Raw genomic sequence first — 25,840 nt, 5'->3', positions numbered from 1 at the left:
CTGTAAATATGAACATATTTTCCTTTACTTTCACCTCTACTGTGGGTTTGTAGTGGATCTCTCTTGATGTTTAATGTGGCTCTCTTTAGCAGCGACTCTATTTTGATTTGCGATCCATCCTGAGAGGGTAATTTGTTGCACAGCAGTAAAACGGAAACGTGATAACAACACAAAGCACAGAAACAAACACATGATACAGTTAATACAAAATAAAAGTATGTCCAAAAAACAGAGAATACAAAGCATAACATCAAAATATGTTCAAGCTTGAATGAAAATATGAAATATAACATTCGTGGAGCCTGAATGGGTGTAGTGTTTGTCACTATTTTGTTCAGTTTATTGGCAGAGGTGGCAGTGGTTTACAGGACTTTTTATGATTGTTAGTTTTGGCTAATGGGGCTCTAAAAAGAGGGCTCGAAGGCAGTTTGTTGATTGGAATTTACATGTTTTCACAGAGTTGGCACATTACATCGGTAAGCCTCCACTTCACGGTCCTAAAAAAAAACAAATGTATACATGCTAAAAATTGAAATATAATCTAGATGAAAAAAAAAGTTGCATGTATTGGAGTGAGAAATTCAGTCAGCAATGAAGAAGAAAGAATGTGTGCTGGAGTCACTGAAGACTCTTGAAATCGAATCAAGATCTCCATTGTTTTTATGTTGTTGTTCCCGTCTTCCATGTTGCCTTTTAATCTTTTAAGCATAGACTCATAGGATGACATCTCAGCCATTGTGTTTGCTCAGTCTTTCAAATCCAAAGCTTTTTTTTTTCAATTTGTCAAAATAATTCTGGAAGCTGTGATAGTCTCTTTTTGCCCTCAGATATCACATTTTTACATTTTAAGTTTATGTGCTGAAAACTAATCAAATCACATATTATTTCGAGGAAACCTCCAGTAAAACATATGATACATTTACTGGAAATGACAGATGTTAACTGCTGTAAATGAGGACAAAAGTACTCAGGCATACATGAAGGTAGTAATGAATAAAAAAACAAAGATTATATGGCAGGTGACATGTCAGAAAGTCAAATGTCAAAAAAGTTGTTTTAGCTTTATTTCACTATTTTATTTAACTGAACAAAGCATCTCTGTGGTCAGTAATCCTCTCCACAGATATCTGTAGCCTCTGTCGTTACGTCAGGTCCAAGGTTCACATGATCACACTCCTTCAGTTCATCCGGTCTTTCGGTTCAAATCACCTGTTATCTGGTGATGAGGGGTAAATATCCTGCAGTAAATGACTGTCAGAAAAAAACCAGATATAAATTATAGTACAAATGTAAGCTGGCAGGAAGAGAAAACCCTGCCAGGAAAAAAAACTGTAAAACTGTTATATGATCTGTAAATGGCTTATACAAATCTCTTTATATGGATAATACCTGCACACCTTGCAGCATCTGCTGTACGTGTTCAGCACAGTGAGGAACAGACAATTAAGCTGTTTCAACATTTTCATATAAAGAAAAATGTGGATCCAAGCTGTTTCCACTGACGACAATTGTAAATTATCTTCCAGGTTTGAGAGACATTTGAGATGGAGTGGATTCCCAGGTCAGCTGATCTTTACACGTCGACTGGAAATAGCATCGTCCTGACACCTCGGTTTGGCTGTCACCTCCATGTGATCCTCACTCTGTCACATTGTGTCCTGCGAATGTTGCAGCAGCATAAATGTAAACTATCAACAGACAGTGCCCATTGCTGCAGTCAGATTTACTGGACTAATAATTACTCTACATTCCACTTTTAAAATGCCACTCTGTTTTTATGTATAGCGCCGTAGATATTGCAGCTGTTGTTGCTCTTTATTATTAATATTCACCATTTGTATTTTTAATCACCAGTTTAGTCCAGACTGAAACATGCCAGCAACTGTTGGATTCACTGATTATTTTGTTTAACAAATGTAAAAAAAAAATTAAAAAAAAATGCCCTCATCACGTTAATATGCTAACGACGGTGCACATGTGAGCGTGTTAAAGTTGCCATTAAGTTTAAAGTACATCGGTGCCACGACAGTCAAGTCTTGATAAAGTTTATAGTTCCTGTCACCTTTACTCGGAAATGTTTGATGCTGTAGTTTGAATCTGAACATTGCGATCTCAGCAATTGTAGTTTTTTATGACGAGGCCGCCTTCCTGTGTTTCACTAAAAGGCTGCAGAAATATTTTAGGACCATAATCCTGTATCCTCATTTCCTGCAGTAATTATTCAGTGAGATGCTTCTTTGGAGAAGCTGTCAGGAGTCGTTTATACTGCTGTTCTCTCTAGTAACTCTTTTACTAACTTTTTTTTCTTTGTACAGTGCCTGTCCACAAACCCATTTACCATGAATGACTTTATCTTAATACAGTATTCCTTTACTCATATGTACATGTGGGGGACATAGACCACAGAGGTTGGTCTTTGTAAAATTAATTTGACTTTTCTGAACACGGCAGCATGGTGGTGCAGCCCAAACGTCAGCTGGGATAGGATCCAGCTCCCCGTGACCCTGTTCAGGGTGAAGTGGGTATAGATAATGAATGGATGGATGCTCTGAACATTTTGATGTGGTATTTTCCAAAGTTACAGTCCTTTAAACACAAAGTTCTCGACTTGTGTTTCCATGCTGATCTGAGGGACAGTAACACAATGAGGTGGTTTTCTAGTCAAATAAGTTTTAGGAACAGTCATAAGTTTCACTCCTTTATTCTTGTGAGCCTGAAAGTTTAATTATTTTAGGGCAATTTTGTTTGTATTCAACCAGTCTTGCACTGAAATATTTCAAGGAAAATAACTGACTTTGGTTTACGTTTCACTTTATTATTTCCAATTTATGTTTCACCTTCAGAGGAAATATTGTCCTTTTTTACAATTAGGGTTACTTGTAACTTGTAAATTAAGAAAAAAAAAAACTGTGGTAAAAGTATTAAATCCAACAGATTAAAGCAGTGGATCCCATTATTGTTGGCTTGTGATTTGGCTTGTTTTATAATATCTTTTTATATTTTACTCATAATTTTGACATTGTGATGCAGGGCACATACCCTCTGACCCACCAGAGCACCCACTTCAATTCCTTTTTTTTAGAGACACATTACTTTTGATAGCTCATTCTATTGTATTGCAGATTTTCTGCAACTGGGAATAACTAATATTATCATACTTGTTTCTACACAACAACACCCCCCCCCCCCTCTTTTGAGACGAGATGAGGTCAAAGTTATTGGTGAAAGCAAGTAAACAGGCTCCTTGTCTCTGTGTTTTTTCGTCCCCGCAGCCAGAGCAGTGAGTCAGCCACCAACAGCCTCACTGTGTTGGCCTGAATCCCTCCTTTCCTTTTGCCCATCAGTGGAAAAGCACATGATTCGAGGAGAGGAGTGAGGGGAAAGCAGAGGTGGGGTCCGAAGTGTAAAAGCCCTCTCTGTCCAGACTTTGGCCTGCAGCCAGGCAGCAGCAGCAGAGACGTGTCAGGTAAACCAGGGAGGCACGCTTCAGAAACTCCACTCTGAGCCTCAAAAACTCAAGCTAAGAGTCCTGTGATCCCTGAGTGACGTGTTGTAGGGGACTGAGTTCTAAATTGGTTAAAATACAGCCTTCACGAGAGGACTTTAAGCTGAGTCTCTGAGATAAAAGGAGGACTTTGACTCTGGGCTCATCCTATAAAGTGGAGGGGAGGGAAAGGGAGGCTATTTCATCCACTGGAGAGGGAGTGAGAAGGAAGCCATGGCCATGTGGAAGATAGTGGGAGCTCTACTGCTAATACTACATACTGGTAAGAACTGATTTTTAAACTTGGATTTGATGTAAATGTACACAAAAGGTTTCATCAATGAAGATGTTTTTTATTCAGTGTTTTTTGTGGCTCTGCATCTTGGTGTGTCTTAGTGTCATGTCACAAGTAGGCTGCAGTACAGCACATTGGAAACTGTTGAGGTTCTAAAGAAACACTTCTTCAGCAAGAATGTTAATGAGAAAACACAAACTGTGGATGTATCCTACTCATTGTTTTCTTCATTACATTAATGGTTCCCATCCTTTTGACTTTTGAAACTTTTGAAACTAATGTCTCCTAATGACCCAATGTCACTTTAAGGTCATTTGACAATACAATGCGATATAAAACACATCAGAAAAAATTTACAATCTTTTTCTATTTTGTTATTCATTTTTTTGACCCTTTTGAGGTCCCGACTCCAAGGTTGATAACCACAGTGCTGAGGTAGAAAGTGCAGTGGAAATGTCAGATTAGTATTTGAGATAACAGGTTTGGTTTTAATTAATCATTTGGTGAAATAGTTCAAAAACAGAATGATAAACGGTCTCTGCATCTGTCTGTCCCTCAGTGTTTGGCCAGATCAAATGGTGCACCGTCTCAGAGCCGGAGCAGCGGAAATGTCTGGCCATGTCGCAGGCTTTCTCCGTAGCCTCCATCCGTCCCACCCTCAGCTGCGTCAGCGGACCGACGGTCGAGGGCTGCGCTCAGAAACTGCAGGTTGGATTTGGATAACAGTAACATTTCAAATCTCATAAAACTCTATATGTTTGATTAATTTGCATCGCTTGGGAAAGCAGAGAACTCATTTAAAGCTGATAAAATACTTAAAGTGGCAGAACACACAATCAGATAACCAGATAAACTACGGACAATTGCAATAAACTTGTTGATAAGTGAACTGTTATCAGATGGTACAAAGCACACTGGGTTGCTTGTGACAATTACACAATTGGAGGTTTCTGATCAAAAAACAGGATGTCCCAGTTTCCAGAAGAGTGAAACACAAGCATGAATAATATCTAACTCTCACAATATTCTCCCATATTTATTTTTTGGATATTGTTAATCTTTTTTCTTTGCTGTATTTCTGCAGACAAAAGAAGCTGATGCCTTATCCATGTTCGCCTCCGATATCTACAAACTGGGAAAGACCTCTTCCTTTAAGATGGCTGCCAGTGAATCAAATGGCAGCTGTAAGGCTCAACGCAAACTTAATAACTATTATGTTGTGGGAATTCAGTCTCTGCGACCAGGAGAGGGTGGATAGGTCTTTTTTTTTTACTTTACAAATATTAAGAAGTGGGGATGAACAGAAAGAAATTAGTTCCTCCCTAAAACTAACATGAGCAAATACTGATGATGAGTTTCAGTGACTTAAGTTGATGGGTTTAATATTTGTGCTGGTGATCGAGTTAATGTAGTCTAGACACAGGTTTCCTGCCAAAATATTATGAGAGACTCAAAACACAGACAAATCCAATGAAAGAAACTTACAAGGAATGCTTGAGAGGGAAACATGAGTGAAGGAGTGTTTCAGGGTGAGAAAGATAAGTGATATTTGAATTTAAATGCTCCTCCTCAGTGAGAAATTTCAGCAAAACTGGTTAGCTCATACAATGTGAGGTGTTTTAGTGTTTAAAGGAATAGTTTAACATTTTATTTGCTTTTTTTTTTTTTGCCATATCTGCAAAGTAAGCAGCTAATCTTAGCATGAAGACAGGACGAAACAGCAAGCCTACTTGCTAACAAGCTTACGACCCCCTCTAAAACACGAATTCTATATATTATGTCTTGTTTGTTGAATCCAAAGAAATATTTAGGTAAAAATGTCCATTTTTGATTCTTTTTTGAAGTTATGAAGTCACGTTTAGCTCTTTTCCTCCAGATATATCAAATATTATTTTCATCATTTATATCTTCTAGTTTTGACTAGTTTTCTAAATCTAACAGTCATCATATCCCACACGAATATCCTTTTTTTTTATAATCAGTAAACATAACATGTAGCCTATAATGTGTTAATGCAGGTTAATGTGTATGATGACACATCAGCTTGAGCTAATCTTGAAATCATGGATAAATTGGAGTTATTTTTTTACAAGCATGTTCCTACTTATGACACATCGATTATAGTTCTGCATTGAATGTTGGAAATTGCAAAACTGGCTGTACTTTGATATCCTAGATCTTATATCAGTTCCCTGAAGAGTGCAGAGTGTCTCAAGTGTGTATGGAAGTCATTTTGGTTTACAGTATGTGTGTGTTAACACCAGTTCTGTTGACGTCTCAGCTACCACCACCTACTACGCTGTTGCTGTGGTGAAGAAAGCAAACTCCAACATCAATATCAACAACCTGGCTGGAAAGAGGAGCTGCCACACTGGGAAAGGCCGAACCGCCGGCTGGAATATGCCTTTGGGATACTTCATCGACCAAGGCTACATGTCTGTGATGGGCTGCAACATCGTACAGGGTAAGAAAGACAGGGTTATGGTTTCAATATAAACTTGACTAGAGAGACAAACACACAATAGCCTACAGTTAAAAGGAGAGAACTAGGAATTTGATTAATTGGGAACAGGTGAGCACAACAGGAAATACAGCCATTTTGATGGTGCTGGGCTTTTCCTGCTATTACCAGTATGAAAACACTAACGCAGCACACAGGAGGCCCTCTAACAGAATTGTAAGTGACAGACTGAACTATACATGGACCAAAATTGCATTGTTATATTTCCTACATATTTTTCAATCTCAACATAAAAATGCTAGAGCTTGTGCTTTGGTAATTATGATGCCTGATTCTGACACCATAATTACATAAAAGCTAGTGTCTTCATATTTTTGGGACATTACATGGATTCTTTATTCAGCTACTGTATCTGTTGAGCAACATGTAAATGGTTATTATGGTTCACAGAACTGACTGAGTTTGCCTCAGATGCATCTTCATTATGTCAAAGCAAGAAATAATTATTGTTATTTTAAGAAAAACCCTATAAAGAATCAAAATGTGCATTCAGAGCAAAGTTACAAAATATTTGACAGGAAATAAACAATAGCCACTTCAGTGTGTGCATTTTTCTACAGTATACATTTATACAATGTAGAATGCACATGACAGACAGTAAAAAAAAATGTTATGTTCGTGATCAGGTGTGGCAAATTTCTTCAACGCGAGTTGCATCCCTGGAGCTAACCAGCCCGGTGATCCTGCGTCTCTGTGTCAGCTGTGCAAAGGAGACGGCATGGGAAACCACAAATGTGAGATGACCAACAACGAGATGTACTACAGCTATGAAGGAGCTTTCAGGTACCACACGTTCATACTCTTCACACTTTACACTTTCACACAGAGAGGTTACAGTTCTGCACAACTTTAAGTATACAACCAGGATGAACGCTTTACATTTAAGCTTAAATCAACAAAAACACTTGCTTGACTGTGTCACAATTATGCATAAACATGTTAAGTGTGTTTTCAGTTTGTTTTATTATGGGATATTTGTTTTGTTTCATTGTTTTAATGCTAAACTCAATCTAAACGACAGTTTTACCCCTAAACCATGTGGTTTAGGAAAATAAAACCTCATTGTAATAACATGGTCAGGATTAGTAAGCAGAACTACCCGGTTCGTGTCAGCAAAAGAAGGTCAGCAAATAGTTTAAACAAATCCATGTTCCTTTTTTGTGGTCTCGAACCCTTTTTTTCATTTCATCAAATTAATCTTTCACATAACTTTTGTCATTGAAACACTGTCCTCTGGTGGACTGGAGAGTGTATTACATGCTATGGCTTGATACAAGGATGGCTAAACTAAGCTGTGTTACTGCAGGTGGTAGCTTTATACATATTTCTATAGACAGTGGTGTTGAAGTACTAATCTTACTTTCTCTCTTTTATTATTCTGATACGAAATGCAAGAGTTAACAAGTGAAACGCATGTACACAGAGCTGCAAAAATAGTCTCACGTTTCTGAATGTTCGGATGAACAGTGGAAACTTCTTAGCTGATAAAACAGAAAATAAAGAAAGAGACACAATGATTTGTGTCTTTTGTGTTGATATTATCGACATTAGATTTATGAAAAGAAAAAAAAAAACACATGAGGGGCCACTACCAGAGAGAGAGAGGCACGGGTCAGTTTAAATCAGCTGGTGTTAGCAACATCTTAAAAGAAAAATCTGAGGAACAAAAACCCTTTAGCTGGCGTGAAATTCTGCAAATAGCTTTCCTTTTTAAATCTCACCATGTCCTGTTTTTGTGTTTGCTTTCTGTAGGTGTTTGGTTGAAGATGCAGGAGAGGTGGCCTTCATCAAACACACAACCGTGGGGGACAACTCTGATGGTAACGTCTTAGTTAAGGATAGACAGAAATGAGTTGGTCATTACAGCAACCAGTGAACCGTTCAGCCACGTTGTAGTCGCCCTTTAGCTTGTCTGCGTATCTGTTGTTGTTGTCTGACCAGTTATTTCTTTACCAGGAAGTGGCCCAGATTGGGCACAACCTCTGCACTCAGCGGATTATCAGCTGTTGTGTCGTGATGGCACCAGAGCGCCCGTCTCCGACTGGAAAAGATGCCACCTGGTCCGCGTCCCATCTCGTGGCATCGTGATCAGCAGTGACGTCACTCCCTCGGTGGTGTTTAACCTGCTGAAGGACGGTCTGGTAAGTTTAAACACGCTCTACATAGGAACACCGACAGACAGGAGCACAGGGGAGATGCAATAATTGTTTACATATAGAAGAAAAAAAAAATCACAGCACATGTTCAAATGATTTTCTTTAAAGGATTCATCGTGTTGCAGTCCATTGTTTACATGAAAAGTAACACAAAATTGTTGTGTGAATGACAAAGAAGAGCTCATAAGAGAAGCTAAATCTACTTTTTCACCTCCACGTATGCATCTGATTGCCGTGGGAAGTGGGCTTGAAAGTTGCAAAAACACGTGACTCATCATCCTACCCCGTTATCAAGCTGTTGAGTTGAGCTTCAGGTGCAAAAATACCTAAGGCACCGCGATGCGCTCAGAGATTTAACCACTTTACCTTCTAGGTGTGGTCATTTATTCCCACTGTGAGATTCTACGTCTAGGACAGATTTTAATTGTAACCTTCTGTTTGCAGGAGAGGTCAAGATTCGACATGTTCTCGTCTTCGGCTTACGGAGGAGGAACTGTGCTTTTCTCTGAGTCGGCCACCATGTTTCAGGGGGTCGAGACAGAAGACTCCAAGAAGTGGATGGGTGAAATCTATTATAACGCTCTGAGAGCCATGGACTGTAACCCTGAAGGTGAAGCATGTCGCCTATGTACCGCTTTAAAAAAAATGATCATGACAAAAAAGGGCACTACCAAATTACAATAACAAATTATTTTCTGAATATTAGACTATTTTTGTTTGGAGCAATCGTGGCTTTCTTAGCTTCTGTATGAAATGAATTCATGCATCTCTATTCCTGACAGTCTGGTGTACCTGTCAACCCATTCATTTGGTCTTCACCACCCACCCATCTGTCTGTTTATATAATAGATATCCCACGCGTCTTCCGGTGGTGTGTGTTGTCCAGCAGCGAGCAGCAGAAGTGTGCTGACATGGGCGTGGCCTTTAAAAATAAAGGTCTGACTCCGATCATCAACTGTGTCTACGGGGACTCAGTGACCGACTGCATGAACAGAATCAAGGTAACAGATGTTTGTTGCCGTGATTCAGCTGCAGCGGTATTCACTCACTTCAAATTAAAACACAAGTGGAAGTGCCACAGAAAATGTTCCGTCTGCCGTTCTTCTCGTCCAACATAAACATTTTGAATACTGATTGTTTCAGTTTGTGTTATTATAGATTCCAAGACAGGTACTAAACTGGATTTATTTACAGTCTTTGAAACGGTGTTAACTCAGATGATCACATTCAGTTGTAAATTATTTTAAAAAAAAAGCAACTTAAAAATATTCAGCAGAGAAATGACTAAATATGCAAGTCACACCTGATTACTTTGATTTTAAGTCTCGTATTAGTTATTGTAAAGCAATTGATAAATATTTTTAATGAGACCATATCCATGCTGGCAGGGTATATACTTAGGCATCGTAGTACTTTCAGGTATATGCTAACAAAACTATACCAACACGGTTCAACATTTTGTTTTAGCTTTGTAGCATACTAACACTTGCTAATTAACATTAAGGCTAATGGAAAAGTCACAAACCAAAATGTTGGACAGATTAATATTCAAACTTTATAATAGCACCAAACTAATTACTCTGAAGGGGATTGTAAAAGTGTGCTCAGAATTTCATTATGATTAACTGTCAATCTGCCGGTGAGGGAGAAGTCAAGTAGGATTAATCCTCTTGGGACAATGAATGTGTGCTCTGGAATTCATTGCAGGTTGTGCTGTAGTTGTTGAGATATTTAGACCAAACAATCGCAGACTTTGCCATCCACATACACAAGAATCTGTCTGTATCTTCACTGTCGTTACTTCCTGTGACAGTTGCGTAATGTAAAGTGGCGTTACACATAGTTGAGGGGACATAATGAGTTGTTTAGAACTCGAAACACAAAGTTTAAGACTTGGACTTCATGACGAGTACTCCTGAAAATGATTTTTTTTTTTTTCCCCCCTTGTGACAAACACATCTTTTGCAAATGAACCAAATTGTTCCTTTTTTTTTCTGGCAGTTCTGGCATCTTGACCTCAGTTCTTCCTTTAAATGTTTGTGTAGAACAACGAGGCCGACGCCATCACTCTGGACGGAGGTTACATCTACACAGCGGGCAAAGACTACGGCTTGGTCCCTGCGGCTGCCGAGAGCTACACAGGTAAACACACAAACAAAGATACGGTCATGCATTCTGGTTTCCAAGACGACAAGCTCTCACACAGATGTGATTTTTGTTGTTGTTGTTGTTGTTGTTGTTGTTTTCTCTCCAGATGACCGCGATGGCTCCACGTACTATGCGGTTGCGGTGGTGAAAAAGAGTAGCCTCGACATTCGTAACCTTGACGACCTGCGTGGCCGTCGCTCCTGTCACACCGGATACGGTCGCACGGCTGGCTGGAACGTTCCCGTTTCAACGCTGATGGAGAAAGGCCTGATCAACCTTCAGCGCTGTGAGATACCCCAGGGTCAGTATGAGTGCGTGTTCGTGTTGGGCGTGTGAGCTGGTCTGTTGAACTCCCTCTTTTTGTAGAAATCCACTGGACAAATACTCAAAACTGTGAGCATTTCTAGTAACCGCACATTTTCATTTAGTGAGTTTGTACAATCTACAAAAATTGCAGAACATGTACAACGTCTCTTCAAAATGTTTGTTTTGTATGACCGCTGGTTCTCTAACTGTTGTTGTTTATGTGTATTGTTTTTTGTTTTTTTTATGATGCGTAGCGGTGGGCGGGTTCTTCAAGCAGAGCTGTGTACCAGGTGCCAATCAGCCCGGTTTCCCCGGCAACCTGTGTGGTCTGTGTGTGGGAGACAGCTCAGGACAGAACAAATGCGAGAAGGGCAAAGACTTGTACGATGGGTACAACGGTGCCTTCAGGTACTGAAAACATCCCGAACCCCTGCACGTCATCAGGATGGCATGTTTTACTGGAGTTGTGAACTGAGAGAAGCTAGTTGTTGTTGTTTTTTTAAACAGTGCACACAGTAATACTTAAAGCCAATGTGAAAATAAAGTGATGACGTGAGAGGCATCGCTTGCAGTGATGAACCTACAGAGAATTATCTCCTCAATGCCATCAGCTTTACGTATCTGTATAACGCGTCGGCTGGCCCTGAACTTTGCTGCTTTGGTTCACACTCGCTGCTCTCATAATGTTTCCAGTCGCTGCAGGCAGCTGTTTTCAACCTCTTTACGCTTCCATTCACAGCTGGCAGACACGGTCAGATACAAGCTGGTGAACATAGTGGAGCATTTTGCACCTAAAGACCCAGGGGTTGGTAGAGATCACAAACAGAGCGGAAAAAAAGAGTGAATGTGTTGTACTTATTCACCAGGTGCTGCAATTCATGGCCAGAAAAGCCTTTTTTCTAATAGTTCATGTCTGTAAAAATGTTAACCAGACACTTCCACTAGGATACTTACATAACAATTTTTTTTTTTGGTATAATGTACTTTCAATCCACAAAGGTTTTATATTTGAAAAAACTGAGCCAAGAAAACCTATTTTTATTTGCCTAAAGAAACACTAATATAATTGTGCAGTCAACTGCACAATGTGGAAATGAATCCAGAAGCGAAGATGCTCTTTTTTGCTCAAGCAATCGACATGTAAAGTCAGTGAGTGGCCACCATCTTTGAATCTGCTATCCAGTTTGTATAGTAGTCTAAATGGGTCTGTGTATCTGTTTATTCAGGTGTCTGGCAGAGGGAGAAGGAGATGTGGCTTTTGTCAAGCACTCTACTGTCTTCCAAAACACCGATGGTGAGTAACTCCATGGTGCAAAATGTTCTCCTCTTTAACAGCTCATCATTTTTAAGGGAGTAAGTAACGACCTCTCTTTGTGTGTTCAATCAGGTCATTCGTCTGACTCCTGGGCTCAAGATCTCCGGTCTACAAATTTCCAGCTGCTCTGTTCTCAGGGAACTAAAGCCGAAGTCTCACAGTACAAATACTGTAACCTGGCCAGAGTCCCTTCCCACGCTGTGATGGTACGACCCGACACCAACATCCACGCTGTGTATGGACTTCTGGACCGCGCACAGGTAACAGTGTTCGTGTGTATGAACTGTATAGTAATTCTAAACAGTGAGAGATTTGGGATTCTTGGTGATGCATTCAAGAACCCTCTGACATCTCAGAATTCATATTCGGCTGCCAAAAAGCATCTCAGGGATTGTTGAACAATCAAATCCAAAAGACATGATGAGAACGTGTTCTTTGGAGTGGTGGGTCTAATTCTTTATTGTATTATATAATTGATTAAAAAATATATATATATACTTTCTTGTACTGTCTTTTAGAAAGCATGGGCTTTCTGTTTTGGAGAAAATTCCAGAACAAAGCAGATATAAAGCAAGCCGACAGCATTTCCGTCTATGTGAAATTGAATGCAGTTTACAACGGATCATATGATATGTCCTCCCATAAAAATATATGTATCACTTAAACAAGCATATGGACGAAATATAACAGGAAGAGTATAATATATAAACATATAAATATATGATAGTTTCTTATGTTAGCAAAATTGCTGTCTCGGGACCATGTATCACTGAACGCACTATCAATGAGTTTTTGAAGATTACATACCTTTGACCTTTAACCTTTGACCAATAAAGAAAGAAAGAAAATAAGGTGGCAAAATGTTCACTGTGATCCATAACAATAGTTTTTTTTTTGTTGTTGTTGTTTTTTTTAAAGCTAGATTGAATTTTACATGAGTGGGCATTAATGGCTAACTGTAATGTAAGAAATCAGTTTTGTAGCTCATTGTGGGGTGTTTCTTAATTTTTTTTCCATTTATCTCTCTCTGTCTCTCCGTAGACATATTTTGGTAGTGACACGAGTCCTGAGTTCAGGATGTTTGACTCGACGGGCTACGAAGGCACAGATCTGGTTTTCAAAGACTCCACCGTTCGCCTGGTGGGCGTCGGTGACATGAAGACCTACCAGCAGTGGCTGGGTCAGGGCTACATGGACTCGCTGGTCGACATGGAGTGCAGCTCATCGAGTGCCGGTAAAAAAAAAAAAAAAAAAGTATTAACGGTTCTGCCGCGACAAATTTGTATGACATAAAATGGGCACCGTGTCTCAGAGGTCGGTGTCAGAGTGGTTCTCTAATATTTTCTGATTTCACTCTGTATTGCAGTGATGTCGTCTGCCTGGCTGCTGCTGATGGCCCTGTTCAGCTTCATGCTGACCAACCTCTGGATGTAAACACATGACTTCATCTCCTCTCCACTTTTTCTCTAGTTCCTTTCCCTTTTTCTTTTTTGACATTTCCTGCATCCTTCCCCTTTTATCTCTCATATTGCAGACACTCCATGTCTGCCTTTTTTTCCCCCCCCCCCTCTTTCTTTCAACACTTTTCTAACATGAATGTTCTAAGATTTGAACCTTCCTGGTTGCTGTCCAATCAAATCGCCCGTCACAACTTCAGCCCAGTCCGGTTTAGCGCTGCTGTTCTGGGAGACATTTCTACCTGATCGTATGATAATTAGAAGACAGCACGTAGGAGCTGCCTTTTGGTTTAAACGGAGCTAGTCTTGAAGCAAATGAGCCACAACGTCTCTCGTCTTTGTGGCGGAGATGCGAGTTAGGAACCGAATGTCTTTCAGCCAGTCGTGAATAAGATGAAGGTGTTGCTGCCACGTTGTTTACTAAAGGTGAGCTGCCATATCAGTGCGTATGCTGTCACCTGTTACATTGCTCTAGTGGGTAGTGCAACCCTGTCTCTCCAAAGTTTGTTTAAAAAAAAAAGAAGAAGCAATTGGATTTTAAACCTCATAAGAGTTGTTGAAAATGTTTTAAGTTCTGGTTGAGCAAGTAACAACAAGAGAGAAAATGTCATGTTTGTCATTTGTTGTGAACTGAACCGTTTAAAGCCCAAACAACCTGTTTCTTGCTGAAAGAAAACATTTTCCCATGACACCTTCAAAACTACATTGATTTCGCCAGTTGTAACTGACTCTAAATCGGCTCTCCTGTTTTCAAAGGCTTCATGTGAACGTAGAAGTCGGATTGCTGCTCCGCTCTGTGAATTCAGCTTTTCCTGGCTGTGTTTCTACTATAAGCTATTGCCATATCAGTGAATATGCACTAGTGTTACCTCCACGCGGAGCTGTGCTGGGGATTGTGTGATGATGAGTGACTGAGTGTCCGTCCACGGGCTGTCTGCTTCATGTATTCTCCTCAAACCGAGAAGAACCAATCGGGAGGCTAAATAATCCGATCAGTCCTGCAGCTGCACATTAAACATCTTTTGCTGTGTTGATTTTTTTTTTATTATTGTTACTAATCTGGTGCTTTTGGGTTGGAAATAATTTATCAGCAGATAGTCAACATACTTCCCGGCATTCAGCCATTTTTCACACCGTTTGCATTACTTTATACATTAATGAAGTGAGTGAAACGGACGGTGGTCGGGTTCCATCAGATTTGGGGAGAACATGAAGAAAACATCCTGTGATTTGTGATGGAGAGTGAATGAGTTTTTTGTTTGTCCGGATGGTTTAGGTCAAAGAGAACTTTGCGTTAACCTAAGAAATAAAACAAGCTTTATTTTGCTGGTGTGATTTCAAGTTTTCGATGTAAAAGACAAATGAGTTTTATTTGCAGTTTGTTTGACTTGCAGTTAAGAAATTAACTACATTTGAGTTGAAGGGTTTTGGCTCGATTTCCTGTGCAACAGTATTAAAGGAATAAAGTGAAGTTAAAAGACAACAATTATTTATACTTGACTGCTCTGAGCTAAACAAAACAGATCACGTCTTCGAACCCAAACAACTCTCTTCACGAACACCTCTTTCTAGCGCAGACTAACCTTCTTGTCCTATCTGCTGTAGTTCCTGCTGCTCGATGCCGTTTCTCGTTTTAAAATGTTTGATTGGATGTTTATTTTCCTATGTTAAGAGATTTATTTTTATATGAAGTTCAGGTGCCATATCAGTGTATATGTACTGACTCATGCTGTCAGAAACTAATGCCTTCTCTTCCTCCTGATAGAGATTTATTTCGATGTGCAATGCCATAACATGTAACTAATATTTAGTTGCCAGGCCAGTGCGTCTGCATAAGTATTGCTACATACAGCTGCTGACTTCAGCTGTTTTCTGTGCTTTTCAAATGAAATAAAGCTATGTCCTGCAGAACACATCGTGTTTACTGATTCTTAATTATTCAAAGTGTCGTTCATGTTAGTTTTCTGCACGTTTTAAAGTGTTTCTCTTCACGAGGATCTTTGTCGCGTGGCAGTTCTGTAATAGGTCTTTAACTCGAGCTACAACTCCTACGAACACGTCGTCTCCATTTCCAAGCACACTGAATTGCCCCCGTGCACGAAACGTATAACGTGAAATTCCTCGCTTGAACAATAATAGCCTAATCAATTCATCATAAAGTAATTGGGTCAAGCTGTTGTCAAGGCCGCAGCGCACTATTACGCACAGATCCAGGACAAACAGGCCACTCGAGTACAGATGATGCAGGTGTTTGACATTAATACCACTCATCGATATACAAATTGGGTGTTAAAAGTCTTCAACATCTCTTATCAACGCCCTGCTGTCGTTGTGAAAGCAAATGTACAAAGAACTCGAAGGCAGTCGTCTGCGGACTTCACCCCGTCTTACTCTGCACTCGGTCCCTGAAGTCAGATTTGCTCTGACACACACAAATGACGTGTTGTTGTTGTTTTTTTTATAAAACTAAACTCGAATAAATTGGCTTTCATTTTTTCTGGCAAACACAATAACTCCTTAAAATCGACACGTTAATTGCAAATCACAAATGCCGCTTTAAATTATAATCTTTATTTACACACTTATTATTCCGGTGAATTCATTGTTTATACAGACCACATCTCTCTCGATAAGTACACTTCTAACCAAGTACGGAGCCCAAAAGCTCTTTGGCAGGATCAGTGTCATAAGTGGATGATTGCACATCATTGGAGGTAAATGGGAAAAAAAATACAACAGTAGTATTTTGCTTTGTACAGATTCCTGCAAAGTGGTCGCCAATATAAGGCAGATCCAGGAGGCGAGTTCTCCTATTAAAGGCTTTATTATAATAATAACCCTTATTTGCCAGCTTAATTTGAAAAGGTGCACTTAATCTATCCAGAAACCCACCTCTTCAAAAAAAATGATGACAGTTCCAGTTTTTTTTTTCCACAGGAGGTTTTGTGATAGATTAAAGGCACATTTAAAAAAATGTCCATGTGTTGTCAGAAATGTGTAACTAGGGTTTTTTTTTTTTTTTAAATGTATTTCTCTGATTACAGGTTTGCAGGTGAGTGTAGACCTCTCTATTAATCTATTAACGACCACCTGCAGCCACTTTGAGGATGACAGTTCACCATCACGCTGCTGCTGTTGTGCATTTACTGGTGCAGATTGTTCACACGTGACTTCCCCTGCAGTTCAAAACAGTCCGGTGAGGCTAAAAAAATAAATAAAAAAAAAAACCCACAATGTTGTCCATCATCTTTTACTTCTTGATCTGCCCGGAGCCGTCTTTCCATCCCTCCTTCACCTCGTTCACAAACGCGTCTCGGACTCTCTTGAGGCGGCCGCTCAGCTCGCCCATGTCGCCGGGGACTCCGCCGGCCTCCCGCCGGGCCTGCCGCAGCGTCCGGGACTTCAGGACCCGCTCCGACGCGTCCCGCCCGGCTATCTGAGCCCTGGTGATGGCGTAGGCCGTGATCTGAGCCGCCCTGCGAATGGGACGGGACTCGGCCAGCTTCTCCACGACGTGCAGTTTGTTGATGAGGGAGAATAACATGCGAGAGAGCATGTTGATAGCTGTCCCGTGTTTCAAGCCCTGAAATGAGACCCAGTGTTCAAGTTAGTTTACCGGAAATAAAAAAAAATTAATAAAAATTAAAAAAAAAGGCTGACTGGCAGCTCTTATAGTGACATGTAAAAAAAAAAAATTAATAATAATATATATATATATATATATATATATAAAAAGTTGACTTACTTCAGGAGAACGAAGTGACCGCTGAGTGGCAGCGGATGACATACACGACTGTTGAGGGAGGCTGAAGTTGGTTTCACATTTGTTTCAGGACTCCTTAAAGCTAAATTCAACTTGGACTGAAAGCTGGGACACTACCATTTGTTTTCCTTTTCACAAAACGGAAAAGTGATGTAAACATAGTTTTTAATCAAGATTAAATATATGTATGTTTGTCACTGTTTTTTTTTATTTATTTGTATTTGAATTAAATCTCCCAAAACCCCTTTTTTTTTTCCTCAAATATTTCCTTTTGAAATGGAGTAAATAGTCTGAAATGAAAAGTGCTACTGAAAACAGCAAGGTAGCCCACTAGTACATTCACAGAAACTTTATTAAAAAAAAAAAAAAAGAGAGAGACCACATATTTATTGTCTACAGTCTGACAATATTTTCATACTGTTCATTAAGTTTATAGAAGAAAAATGTATGCAGTATCTAAGCTGCCCCAGGTAGAGATGGTGTGGTACAATAAATATTTTTATAAACCTGACAAGTCACTATGATCTGTAGTTCTCCATTTACATTACATTTCAGTTAGCTGACATTTTATCCAAAGCAACTTAAAATAAGTGCATTTCAACCATGAGGGTACAAAACCCAGAACAACAAGAATCAAGAAAATACAATTTCTTCAAGAAAGCCAAACTACATTACATTTACCCTTTTAAGCGGAGTAACTATAAAAATAAAAATAGGTTGAGAAATATTAATTTCCACAATCTGCCAAGCAGAAACTACGAATCTGAAACCAACTTCGGGTGTTGTCCGGACGTTATTTCTGGTGACACCATCCTGCGCAACGTATATCCGCTTTCGGAAACACATTTCCTGCTCACGCTCTTTATAAATCGCCCTGATTGTTTTTCTTTGAGTACTGACAGTTGACTTTAGGCCTCCTGCAAACTTCCAACACTTCCGATCCTGGAAACCGAGCAAGGACCGCAGCCATGCGTGTGTTCGTGCTGTTCGCGGTGGCCGCGGTGTCTCTGATCCCGGCGGCGGCGGCGAGCGGAGCCGAGAAGAAGAAGCTGCAGATCGGCATCAAGAAGCGGGTGGACAATTGTCCCGTCAAGTCTCGCAAAGGAGACGTGCTGAGCATGCACTACACGGGCAAGCTGGAGGACGGCACCGAGTTTGACAGCAGCGTCCCCCGCGACAGGCCCTTCACCTTCACCCTGGGCACCGGCCAGGTGATCAAAGGCTGGGACCAGGGCCTGCTGGGCATGTGCGAGGGCGAGAAGAGGAAGCTCGTCATCCCCTCCGAGCTCGGCTACGGAGACCGGGGAGCCCCTCCGAAGATCCCCGGAGGAGCGACGCTCATTTTCGAAGTGGAGCTTCTGACCATCGAGAGGAGATCCGACCTTTGACGACGAGGAGGAGAAGAAAGGGGAAGGAAGGCAGCTTTTGAAAACGTGAGTTGCAGCAGCATATACAGGCACAAGGCAAAGCAATAAAAAAAAAAAAAGACAAATAAAAAAATATAGAGGTAGTAAGGGGGGTTTGCCCCCCCCCTTCCTGATTTCTTAATTTTTTGCATGTTTGTCGCACTTAAATGTTTCAGATCATCAAACAAATTTAAATATTGGTCAAAGATAACACAAGTAAACACAAAATGCAGTTTTTAAATGAAGGTTTTTTATTATTAAGGGAGAAAAAGTGTTTGCCCCCCTCCTGTTAAAACATAATTTAACTGATTTATCCCACCTGAGTTCAATTTCTCCAGCCACACCCAGGCCTGATTACTGCCACACCTGATCTCAATCAAGGAATCACTTAAATAGGACCTGCATGACAAAGTGAAGCAGACCAAAAGACCCTCAAAAGATAGACATCATGCTGAGATCTAAAGAAATTCAGGAACAAATGAGAAAAGTAATTGAGATTTATCAGTCTGGAAAAGGTTCTAAAGCTTTGGGACTCCAGAGAACCACAGTGAGAGCCATTATCCACAAATGGAGAAAACATGGAACAGCGGTGAACCTTCCCAGGAGTGGCAAAAAGAACATTAAGGCTCGTCTCGTTTCTGCCAGAAAACATCTTGATGATCCCCAAGACTTTTGGGAAAATACTCTGTGGACTGACGAGACAAAAGTTTAACTTTTTGGAAGGTGTGTGTCCCGTTACATCTGGCGTAAAAGTAACACCACATTTCAGAAGAAGAACATCACACCAACAGTAAAATATGGTGGTGGTAGTGTGATGGTCTGGGGCTGTTTTGCTGCTTCAGGACCTGGAAGACTTGCTGTGATAAATGGAACCATGAATTCTACCGTCTACCAAAACATCCTGAAGGAGAACGTCCGGCCATCTGTTCGTAACCTCAAGCTGAAGCCGACTTGGGTTCTGCAGCAGGACGATGATCCAAAACACACCAGCAAGTCCACCTCTGAATGGATGAAGAAAAACAAAATGAAGACTTTGGAGTGGCCTCGTCAAAGTCCTGACCTGAATCCTATTGAGATGCTGTGGCATGACCTTAAAACCAAACCTTCCTCACACATTACACTGAGCTACACGTGTTTTTTTTTTTTTATGATGTAAATATTGATTTAATTTTCTTTCAGGTTCCAGGAGGTGCTGCAGTGAAAAGTGGAGAACGTTTGACATCTGGCGAAGATCACACTGCAAATCTGAGAGTGGAGTTGGCATCTTCCGGCTGAGCTGCTGTTCTCCTTTTTACTGGCTTTGTTCATTCTGCTCTGATTTATTGGACTGATGTTATTGTGATACAGGATCTGTTTGTACACGTCTGATAAACATAAGGAGAATTGACAGTCTAGCAGTCCGGGGTTTGCCCGGGGGCCGACGATAACGTTGTGTACTGCCATTACGTCTCATTTTTGTTATTGAATTTTCTGTGATTTCTAAGCGGGGTCATTCCTATCTGTCCGTACTGTTTTTCATCAAATAATTTAGGTTGATAAATGTAGTCTGAAGCGTGGGCAGATGAGTTCATGATTTTGTTCACTTTTCATATTTGAATTATGATAATAAAATGTGGACTTTATGGAAACCCTTTGAAGTGTTTGTTTTTTCTCTCGCAGTATTTTACACAAAACGAAGACCATGTGACTGTGGAACAAAAGTACTACATTAATTTTCTTTTTTTTTTAATTGGCAATAAGAATAATAGTTTTTTTTGTATCCTGTTTAGAAGACCATATATAAAGAGCTATGTTAAAACTATTAAGTATTCTTAGGAGTGTGATTTATGGACTGAAACAGTCTTGAGAATCACCGCAAGATTGTCCTGAAGTTTTATGGTAAATCTGGTGATTTATCTAAATATATATATTTTAATATGATACAAAAATATCTGACAAAAATGTCATGAACTATTAAAACACGAGTATAATGCAGTAAAAGTCCGTCAGGAACCAGCGAAGGTGAAACGACAACAGCCAATAGCGTGACACCACATCTCGTTCCGGGGGCTGAAATGATCACGTGACTATGAGAAAAATAAAATAAAAAAAATCCATAATGAATAAAATCTTTCAAGCACTGGTGTAAAAGAAATAAATATATTTGGTTTAAAACTCAAATGCGCTGCTTCTGTGTTTATTTTCTTACCGATTGTGACGGATTGCCTTTTTTTTTATTTTTTTTTTTATTACGGATTGAATATAAATAATTTGAAACGGGATCGGTCAAGAATTTCACAATTTGCGTTTCGACTTCCTGTTTTAAAAATAATCAACATCATTAAAATTAACAGTCCGCGTGCGTCACGAGGACCCGACGGGCGCGATTGCAATTTCAAGTCGTTTCGCACGGAGTCTTTTAAAGGAACGGACGTATTACACCGGAAGCGACGTAATTGTTTTTCCCCCCCTCCACCTCCTCACAGATCGAGTCGATGCGGAGCTTCTTCCCTCGCTGAGAAACCTTCACGATGTCGGCCAAATTAAACGCGTTGACGAGCGACTCTTACATCGACGTGAGTCAATACCGAGACCAACATTTTAAGGTGAGTGAGGAAAAAAAAAATAAACGTCGAGGACGTCCGGCGGTGTTTAACGTCAACGGCTGGCTGACGGGTCGGCGTCGCTGCTCGCGTTTGTGATGATTTCTATATTTAATCGGTGTAATATATAATAACGGTGTCATCAGGGGAACCGATACGACCAGGAGAAGCTGCTGAAGCAGAGCAACACGTTGTACGTGGGGAACCTCTCCTTCTACACCACCGAGGAGCAGGTAGGACCCCGAGTCCATCATTCATAATCCATCATTCATAATCCATCATTCATAATCCATCATTCATAATCCACATTAATAATCCACATTCATAATCCATCATTAATAATCCACATTCATAATCCATCATTAATGATCCATCATTCATAATCCATCATTCATAATCCATCATTCATAATCCACATTCATAATCCATCATTCATAATCCACATTCATAATCCATCATTAATGATCCATCATTCATAATCCATCATTCATAATCCGTCATTAATAATCCACATTCATAATCCACATTCATAATCCATCATTAATAATCCACATTCATAATCCATCATTAATAATTCATCATTCATAATCCGTCATTAATAATCCACATTCATAATCCATCATTAATAATCCACATTCATAATCCGTCATTAATAATCCACATTCATAGTCCACATTCATAATCCATCATTCATAATCCACATTCATAATCCACATTCATAATCCATCATTAATAATCCACATTAATAATCCACATTAACAAAGTTTTACATATTTTTTTGATGTGTTTTACCTTTTTTTTTTTAATCATGCATTTAAAGCCGGACACTGATTTTTCCTCATGGAATATAATACATAAACATAATTTCTAAAAATGTGTATTCAAATTTCTGAACTGATGTTTCTTATGATATCTTACACGGTTGTTTTAACTATTTTTTCTGTTTTGTTTTTGTTTGTTTTTTTTGTAACTGATGAACAGGTGTACGAGCTGTTTGCTAAAAGTGGAGACGTCAAGCGCATCATCATCGGCCTGGACAAAGTCAAGAAGACCGCCTGTGGGTTCTGCTTCGTCGAGTATCCTTCTCCGTACCAGACCAAGTCAATAAGTACAAATAAAAACGGGTAAATGACCTCCGTCGCTGTGACGGCGCGCGCGTTGCACCTTGACTCCTGCTCTGCAGATACTACACGAGGGGAGATGCGGAAAACGCCATGCGCTTCATTAACGGCACGCGGCTGGACGACCGCATCATCAGGACGGACTGGGACGCCGGCTTCAAAGAGGGACGGCAGTACGGCCGGGGCAAGTCCGGAGGACAGGTGAGGGTTACGACCAGCCCGGCTCCGCCCACCTTTTGCTCACCGCTTTGTGTGTTGCTTTTGTTTGTTTGTTTGTTTGTTTGTTTGTTTTTACTGTGATTACATCTGCAAAAAGCCACTCAGCGGTCGAGTGGCTCAGAGTGATGACGTCGAAACGGTCGTTTCGAAATGTAGTTTCAGCAATGGCGGCGGTGCTCGAGCGAGGCAGCTCTCATAAATTTATATATATTTATATATAAATAAATATCCAGGGTATGCAATAATATTTTAGCTTCAATCCTAACTTTGAATTAAGCCACCGGCTTCTTTGCATTTTATTGTGTACATGAAAATGAATTCGCAGATACTTGAGCTTTGCTCGAGATTGGTAACCTGTTCATTTTATATACAGCACAAAAAAACAAAAAAAATATATATATTTATATTTATAGATTTATTTTTTATGTATAAAATTCGGTGAGTTTCGGTTGACAACATGCGTCATGCGGTGGGTAATGACGATTGCTTAAAGGCTTCTCCGGTAGGTTTGAACTAAACTCGAGGTCCGTGCCCAGCCGGCTGCAAACATGGCCGCGCTGCATCCAGTCTCACACGTTGAATTTCAGTCCGGTACCACCGGGCGCGGTTGTGACACTCCTTCGACAGATTGCGCGTCGGTAGTAGCCCGGCTGCGCTGACGGTCGCTCGCAGCTTCGGTTTCCTTCGCTGTGATAACAGTCTCGTAAATCGGCTCGTATTAGCGTTCGCACGGCCGCTCCGACGGGAGGACCGTTTAGCGACAAGTGTCGGCGGTTAACTTACGTTTTTTTTTTTTTTTTTTTTCTCTCCCCGCCCCTCCTTCGCTGTGATTGGATAGCTGGTGACAGCGAAGGGGCGCAGCGTTAAATCGCTGAATGTCTGAGCTCAGCACCTCGTCAAGGTGCCTGGTATTCATTTAAATGATTAAAAAAAAAAAAAAAAGTCCCGTAATCAGATAAAAGCTGTTTGGTGCACAAGGACCGCAGGTCGTTGCAACAGTGGCAAAGTATCGGCCGGTTTTCGGCTCATGCTGATTGGTCAAAAAGAACCCGAGGGGTTTACCTGGTAGGCAGGAACGACGGCTAACGATTCCCCGCGGACTCTGGCCGGACATATCTTCACACTGTGAAATTGAGTTTAGTTCGCACCATGTCAGCAGCTGAATTTCAAAAAAATGCTCACGTGTGGTTTTCAAATCCACATCAGTTCAGTTAAACTCGTAATGAAGCTACATGAATGCGTTTGAAAGTGAAGCTCGAAGCCAGCAGGAGTCTTAAGATCTTCACCAAAACCAGGTCCATTTGTTCTTTGTTGTAGTTTTAACTGTCAACGGTTAAGTTTAGAGCCTCGTACATTAATTGTTGTGTCATCATTAGGTTCAGGGTCTCCTTTCTACCGCCTCTTGTCTTTTCTTCATGGTGAAAAAGTTCAGGGTTTTCTGCACGGCAGAATTTTGTAAAACAACATTAAACACGGCACTTTGACATTTGAAAAATGACACGCGCTGAAATGGCATTCAAACAAATCAATAAACGACATCACGACATTTTAATACAGCAGTATGATATTTAGAACTTACAAAATACATTATGCACGATTATCCATGGCCTTTGAAAAGACCGCATTGCTGTGGTAATACATTAGAATAATAAAAGTGTATATTATGCTTCTAACAAACACAAGATGCAGAATCAAGTTTAATTTTGTCGATGCTTTCTTGGATTGTAAACATGGAAACGTAGATACTGGACGGAGGGCTGGATCATTGCTTTAAAAACAACACAAACAAAACAAACACCCTGCGGTCTGTAACATTAGAATAAGAACCCTCCACTAAAATGATGAAAGGTGTGTTAACTCACGGATATGCTTAATCTGAATTTACGGTGGACATAATAATAAGATCTAAGTGCCAATGTTCCCTTAAGATGCCGGAGCGGTCTGAAGTGCTTCTCCGATGGTTGGACAGCGTCTCTCCCCCTCAGCGGGGAAGTTGCTTGACGTCCTCCCATATATTCATATTCTTGATATAGTCGTACTCTTTAATTTTGTCATCTTGTTTGTCACACAGTTAAAGTTAGTTTTACGATACTCGTACACGACAGCTTATTTTCTAAAAATGGATAATCGGTTATTCTTTTTGATTTTGATTAGATTTTATTTATGCAGCACCTTTTGTATAAAAGCTGCTACTCAACGTGCTACACAAAAGATAAAATGTAAATAACAGCTAAATGGGTTTTTATTTGTTATTCTCTCCCCCCCCTCTCCTCATGGTGTACATCTGTGTGTAATATTTTGTAATCATCTCCCGGTGCCCTCCGGCTGTGTTTCTGTTGTGCAGGTGAGAGATGAGTACAGGCAGGACTACGACCCAGCCAGAGGCGGCTACGGTAAACTGGCTCAGCAGCATCGACCCACAGAGGCACGCAATAGTTTTTAAAAGTGAACCCCACCGCAGCGGTCTGCCTGGACCACACAGAGCCCCACCCTCAGTCCCGGACTGGATTCATTCTTCGACAATGCCACAACAGATCTTCTGACTTTTATCATGGCCTCCATGACACCCTGCTGTCTGTCTACGTGGTAACGCAGGCCGAACTTACTGTCTAATAACTGCTCACGTTTTCATTGTCCTGTGGATAGAAATATACATTTTCCTTCAGGCTGGAAAGACTCCGATCAAATATTGAAAACGATCTTCTTGAGTTTCCGTTTCAGGCTCGAGTTATGTGCTGAAGTAATAGAACTTTGGTTTCCAAATTGTGTTTACTTTTTTTAAATAAAGTGTTTTTTGGACAATTTTACACGTGAAATTTGCTTTACTTAACCACAGAATCGGAAGGTTTTTTTGGCGATCTACGAACTCGGCAATCAAGAAAGAAAACTGCAGCAATACTTTTTTTTTTTTTTTAATACTGTATATAATGTGTTGCAAGAATAGTGTGTAATATAGGAGCTTAAACCTGCATGAAGAGATAGTTTCCTTTGCCATACGTGGGCAGTGGAAACAAACTGCGAACTCGACACTCTCAGATCTTGGTGTGAATATATTTACAAATAGTAA

The 25,840-nt window shown here is 40.3% G+C and overlaps 4 protein-coding genes across 5 annotated transcripts; 3 read left to right on the top strand and 1 right to left on the bottom strand.

Annotated features, from left to right (window-relative positions):
* The first annotated feature begins 16 nt into the window (after positions 1–16).
* meltf (melanotransferrin) lies at positions 17–15,595 on the top strand. Of its 2 annotated transcripts, none has more exons than XM_069153067.1 (16): positions 17–3,466; positions 4,350–4,487; positions 4,864–4,963; positions 6,061–6,243; positions 6,927–7,083; positions 8,053–8,120; positions 8,257–8,441; positions 8,901–9,066; positions 9,306–9,457; positions 10,502–10,598; positions 10,711–10,905; positions 11,165–11,318; positions 12,137–12,204; positions 12,298–12,485; positions 13,267–13,459; positions 13,592–15,595. In XM_069153067.1, exons 2-16 carry the CDS (start codon positions 4,398–4,400, stop codon positions 13,657–13,659), a joined length of 2,064 nt encoding a protein of 687 aa, XP_069009168.1. In that variant the 5' UTR covers positions 17–3,466; positions 4,350–4,397; the 3' UTR covers positions 13,660–15,595. The 2 variants fall into 2 exon arrangements, with proteins under 2 accessions (XP_069009168.1, XP_069009167.1); XM_069153066.1 differs by having other exon boundaries at positions 17–3,767; positions 4,339–4,487.
* A 642-nt stretch (positions 15,596–16,237) lies between these two features.
* On the bottom strand, positions 16,238–17,511 carry LOC138200310 (protein NCBP2AS2-like). The gene is made up of 2 exons (XM_069152877.1): positions 17,428–17,511; positions 16,238–17,265 (listed from the first exon to the last, which is right to left on the bottom strand). Exons 1-2 carry the CDS (start codon positions 17,467–17,469, stop codon positions 16,933–16,935), a joined length of 375 nt encoding a protein of 124 aa, XP_069008978.1. The 5' UTR covers positions 17,470–17,511; the 3' UTR covers positions 16,238–16,932.
* A 746-nt stretch (positions 17,512–18,257) lies between these two features.
* fkbp2 (FKBP prolyl isomerase 2) lies at positions 18,258–20,479 on the top strand. Its single transcript, XM_069153058.1, has 2 exons — positions 18,258–18,878; positions 20,031–20,479. The coding sequence occupies exon 1, from the start codon at positions 18,414–18,416 to the stop codon at positions 18,831–18,833; it is 420 nt and encodes a 139-aa protein (XP_069009159.1). The 5' UTR covers positions 18,258–18,413; the 3' UTR covers positions 18,834–18,878; positions 20,031–20,479.
* Positions 20,480–21,278: 799 nt separating this feature from the next.
* On the top strand, positions 21,279–25,577 carry ncbp2 (nuclear cap binding protein subunit 2). Its single transcript, XM_069153057.1, has 5 exons — positions 21,279–21,436; positions 21,580–21,666; positions 22,415–22,509; positions 22,617–22,755; positions 25,118–25,577. The coding sequence occupies exons 1-5, from the start codon at positions 21,362–21,364 to the stop codon at positions 25,214–25,216; spliced, it is 495 nt and encodes a 164-aa protein (XP_069009158.1). The 5' UTR covers positions 21,279–21,361; the 3' UTR covers positions 25,217–25,577.
* The last annotated feature ends 263 nt before the right edge of the window (positions 25,578–25,840 follow it).

The sequence above is a fragment of the Embiotoca jacksoni genome, unplaced genomic scaffold (genome assembly GCF_022577435.1).
Source record: "Embiotoca jacksoni isolate LCO1_2020_lvr unplaced genomic scaffold, fEmbJac1.0.p SCAF_19, whole genome shotgun sequence".
NCBI classification, from domain to species: Eukaryota; Metazoa; Chordata; class Actinopteri; family Embiotocidae; genus Embiotoca; species Embiotoca jacksoni.
The sequence above is the reverse complement of the archived record's forward strand: the minus strand, read 5'-3'. Positions and strand labels throughout refer to the sequence as shown.

Bases quoted from the DNA above. Each gene is read 5' to 3' on its own strand.
- meltf (XM_069153066.1), top strand. From the start codon at position 3,719: ATGGCCATGTGGAAGATAGTGGGAGCTCTACTGCTAATACTACATACT. The intron at 7,084-8,052 runs GTACCACACGTT...TGCTTTCTGTAG, and splicing joins AGCTATGAAGGAGCTTTCAG to GTGTTTGGTTGAAGATGCAG. The intron at 13,460-13,591 runs GTAAAAAAAAAA...TCTGTATTGCAG, and splicing joins GTGCAGCTCATCGAGTGCCG to TGATGTCGTCTGCCTGGCTG.
- LOC138200310 (XM_069152877.1), bottom strand. From the start codon at position 17,469: ATGTCATCCGCTGCCACTCAGCGGTCACTTCGTTCTCCTGAA. The intron at 17,266-17,427 runs GTAAGTCAACTT...GTCTCATTTCAG, and splicing joins GGTCACTTCGTTCTCCTGAA to GGCTTGAAACACGGGACAGC.
- ncbp2 (XM_069153057.1), top strand. From the start codon at position 21,362: ATGTCGGCCAAATTAAACGCGTTGACGAGCGACTCTTACATCGACGTG. The intron at 21,667-22,414 runs GTAGGACCCCGA...ACTGATGAACAG, and splicing joins TCTACACCACCGAGGAGCAG to GTGTACGAGCTGTTTGCTAA. The intron at 22,510-22,616 runs GTATCCTTCTCC...CCTGCTCTGCAG, and splicing joins TGTGGGTTCTGCTTCGTCGA to ATACTACACGAGGGGAGATG.
- fkbp2 (XM_069153058.1), top strand. From the start codon at position 18,414: ATGCGTGTGTTCGTGCTGTTCGCGGTGGCCGCGGTGTCTCTGATCCCG.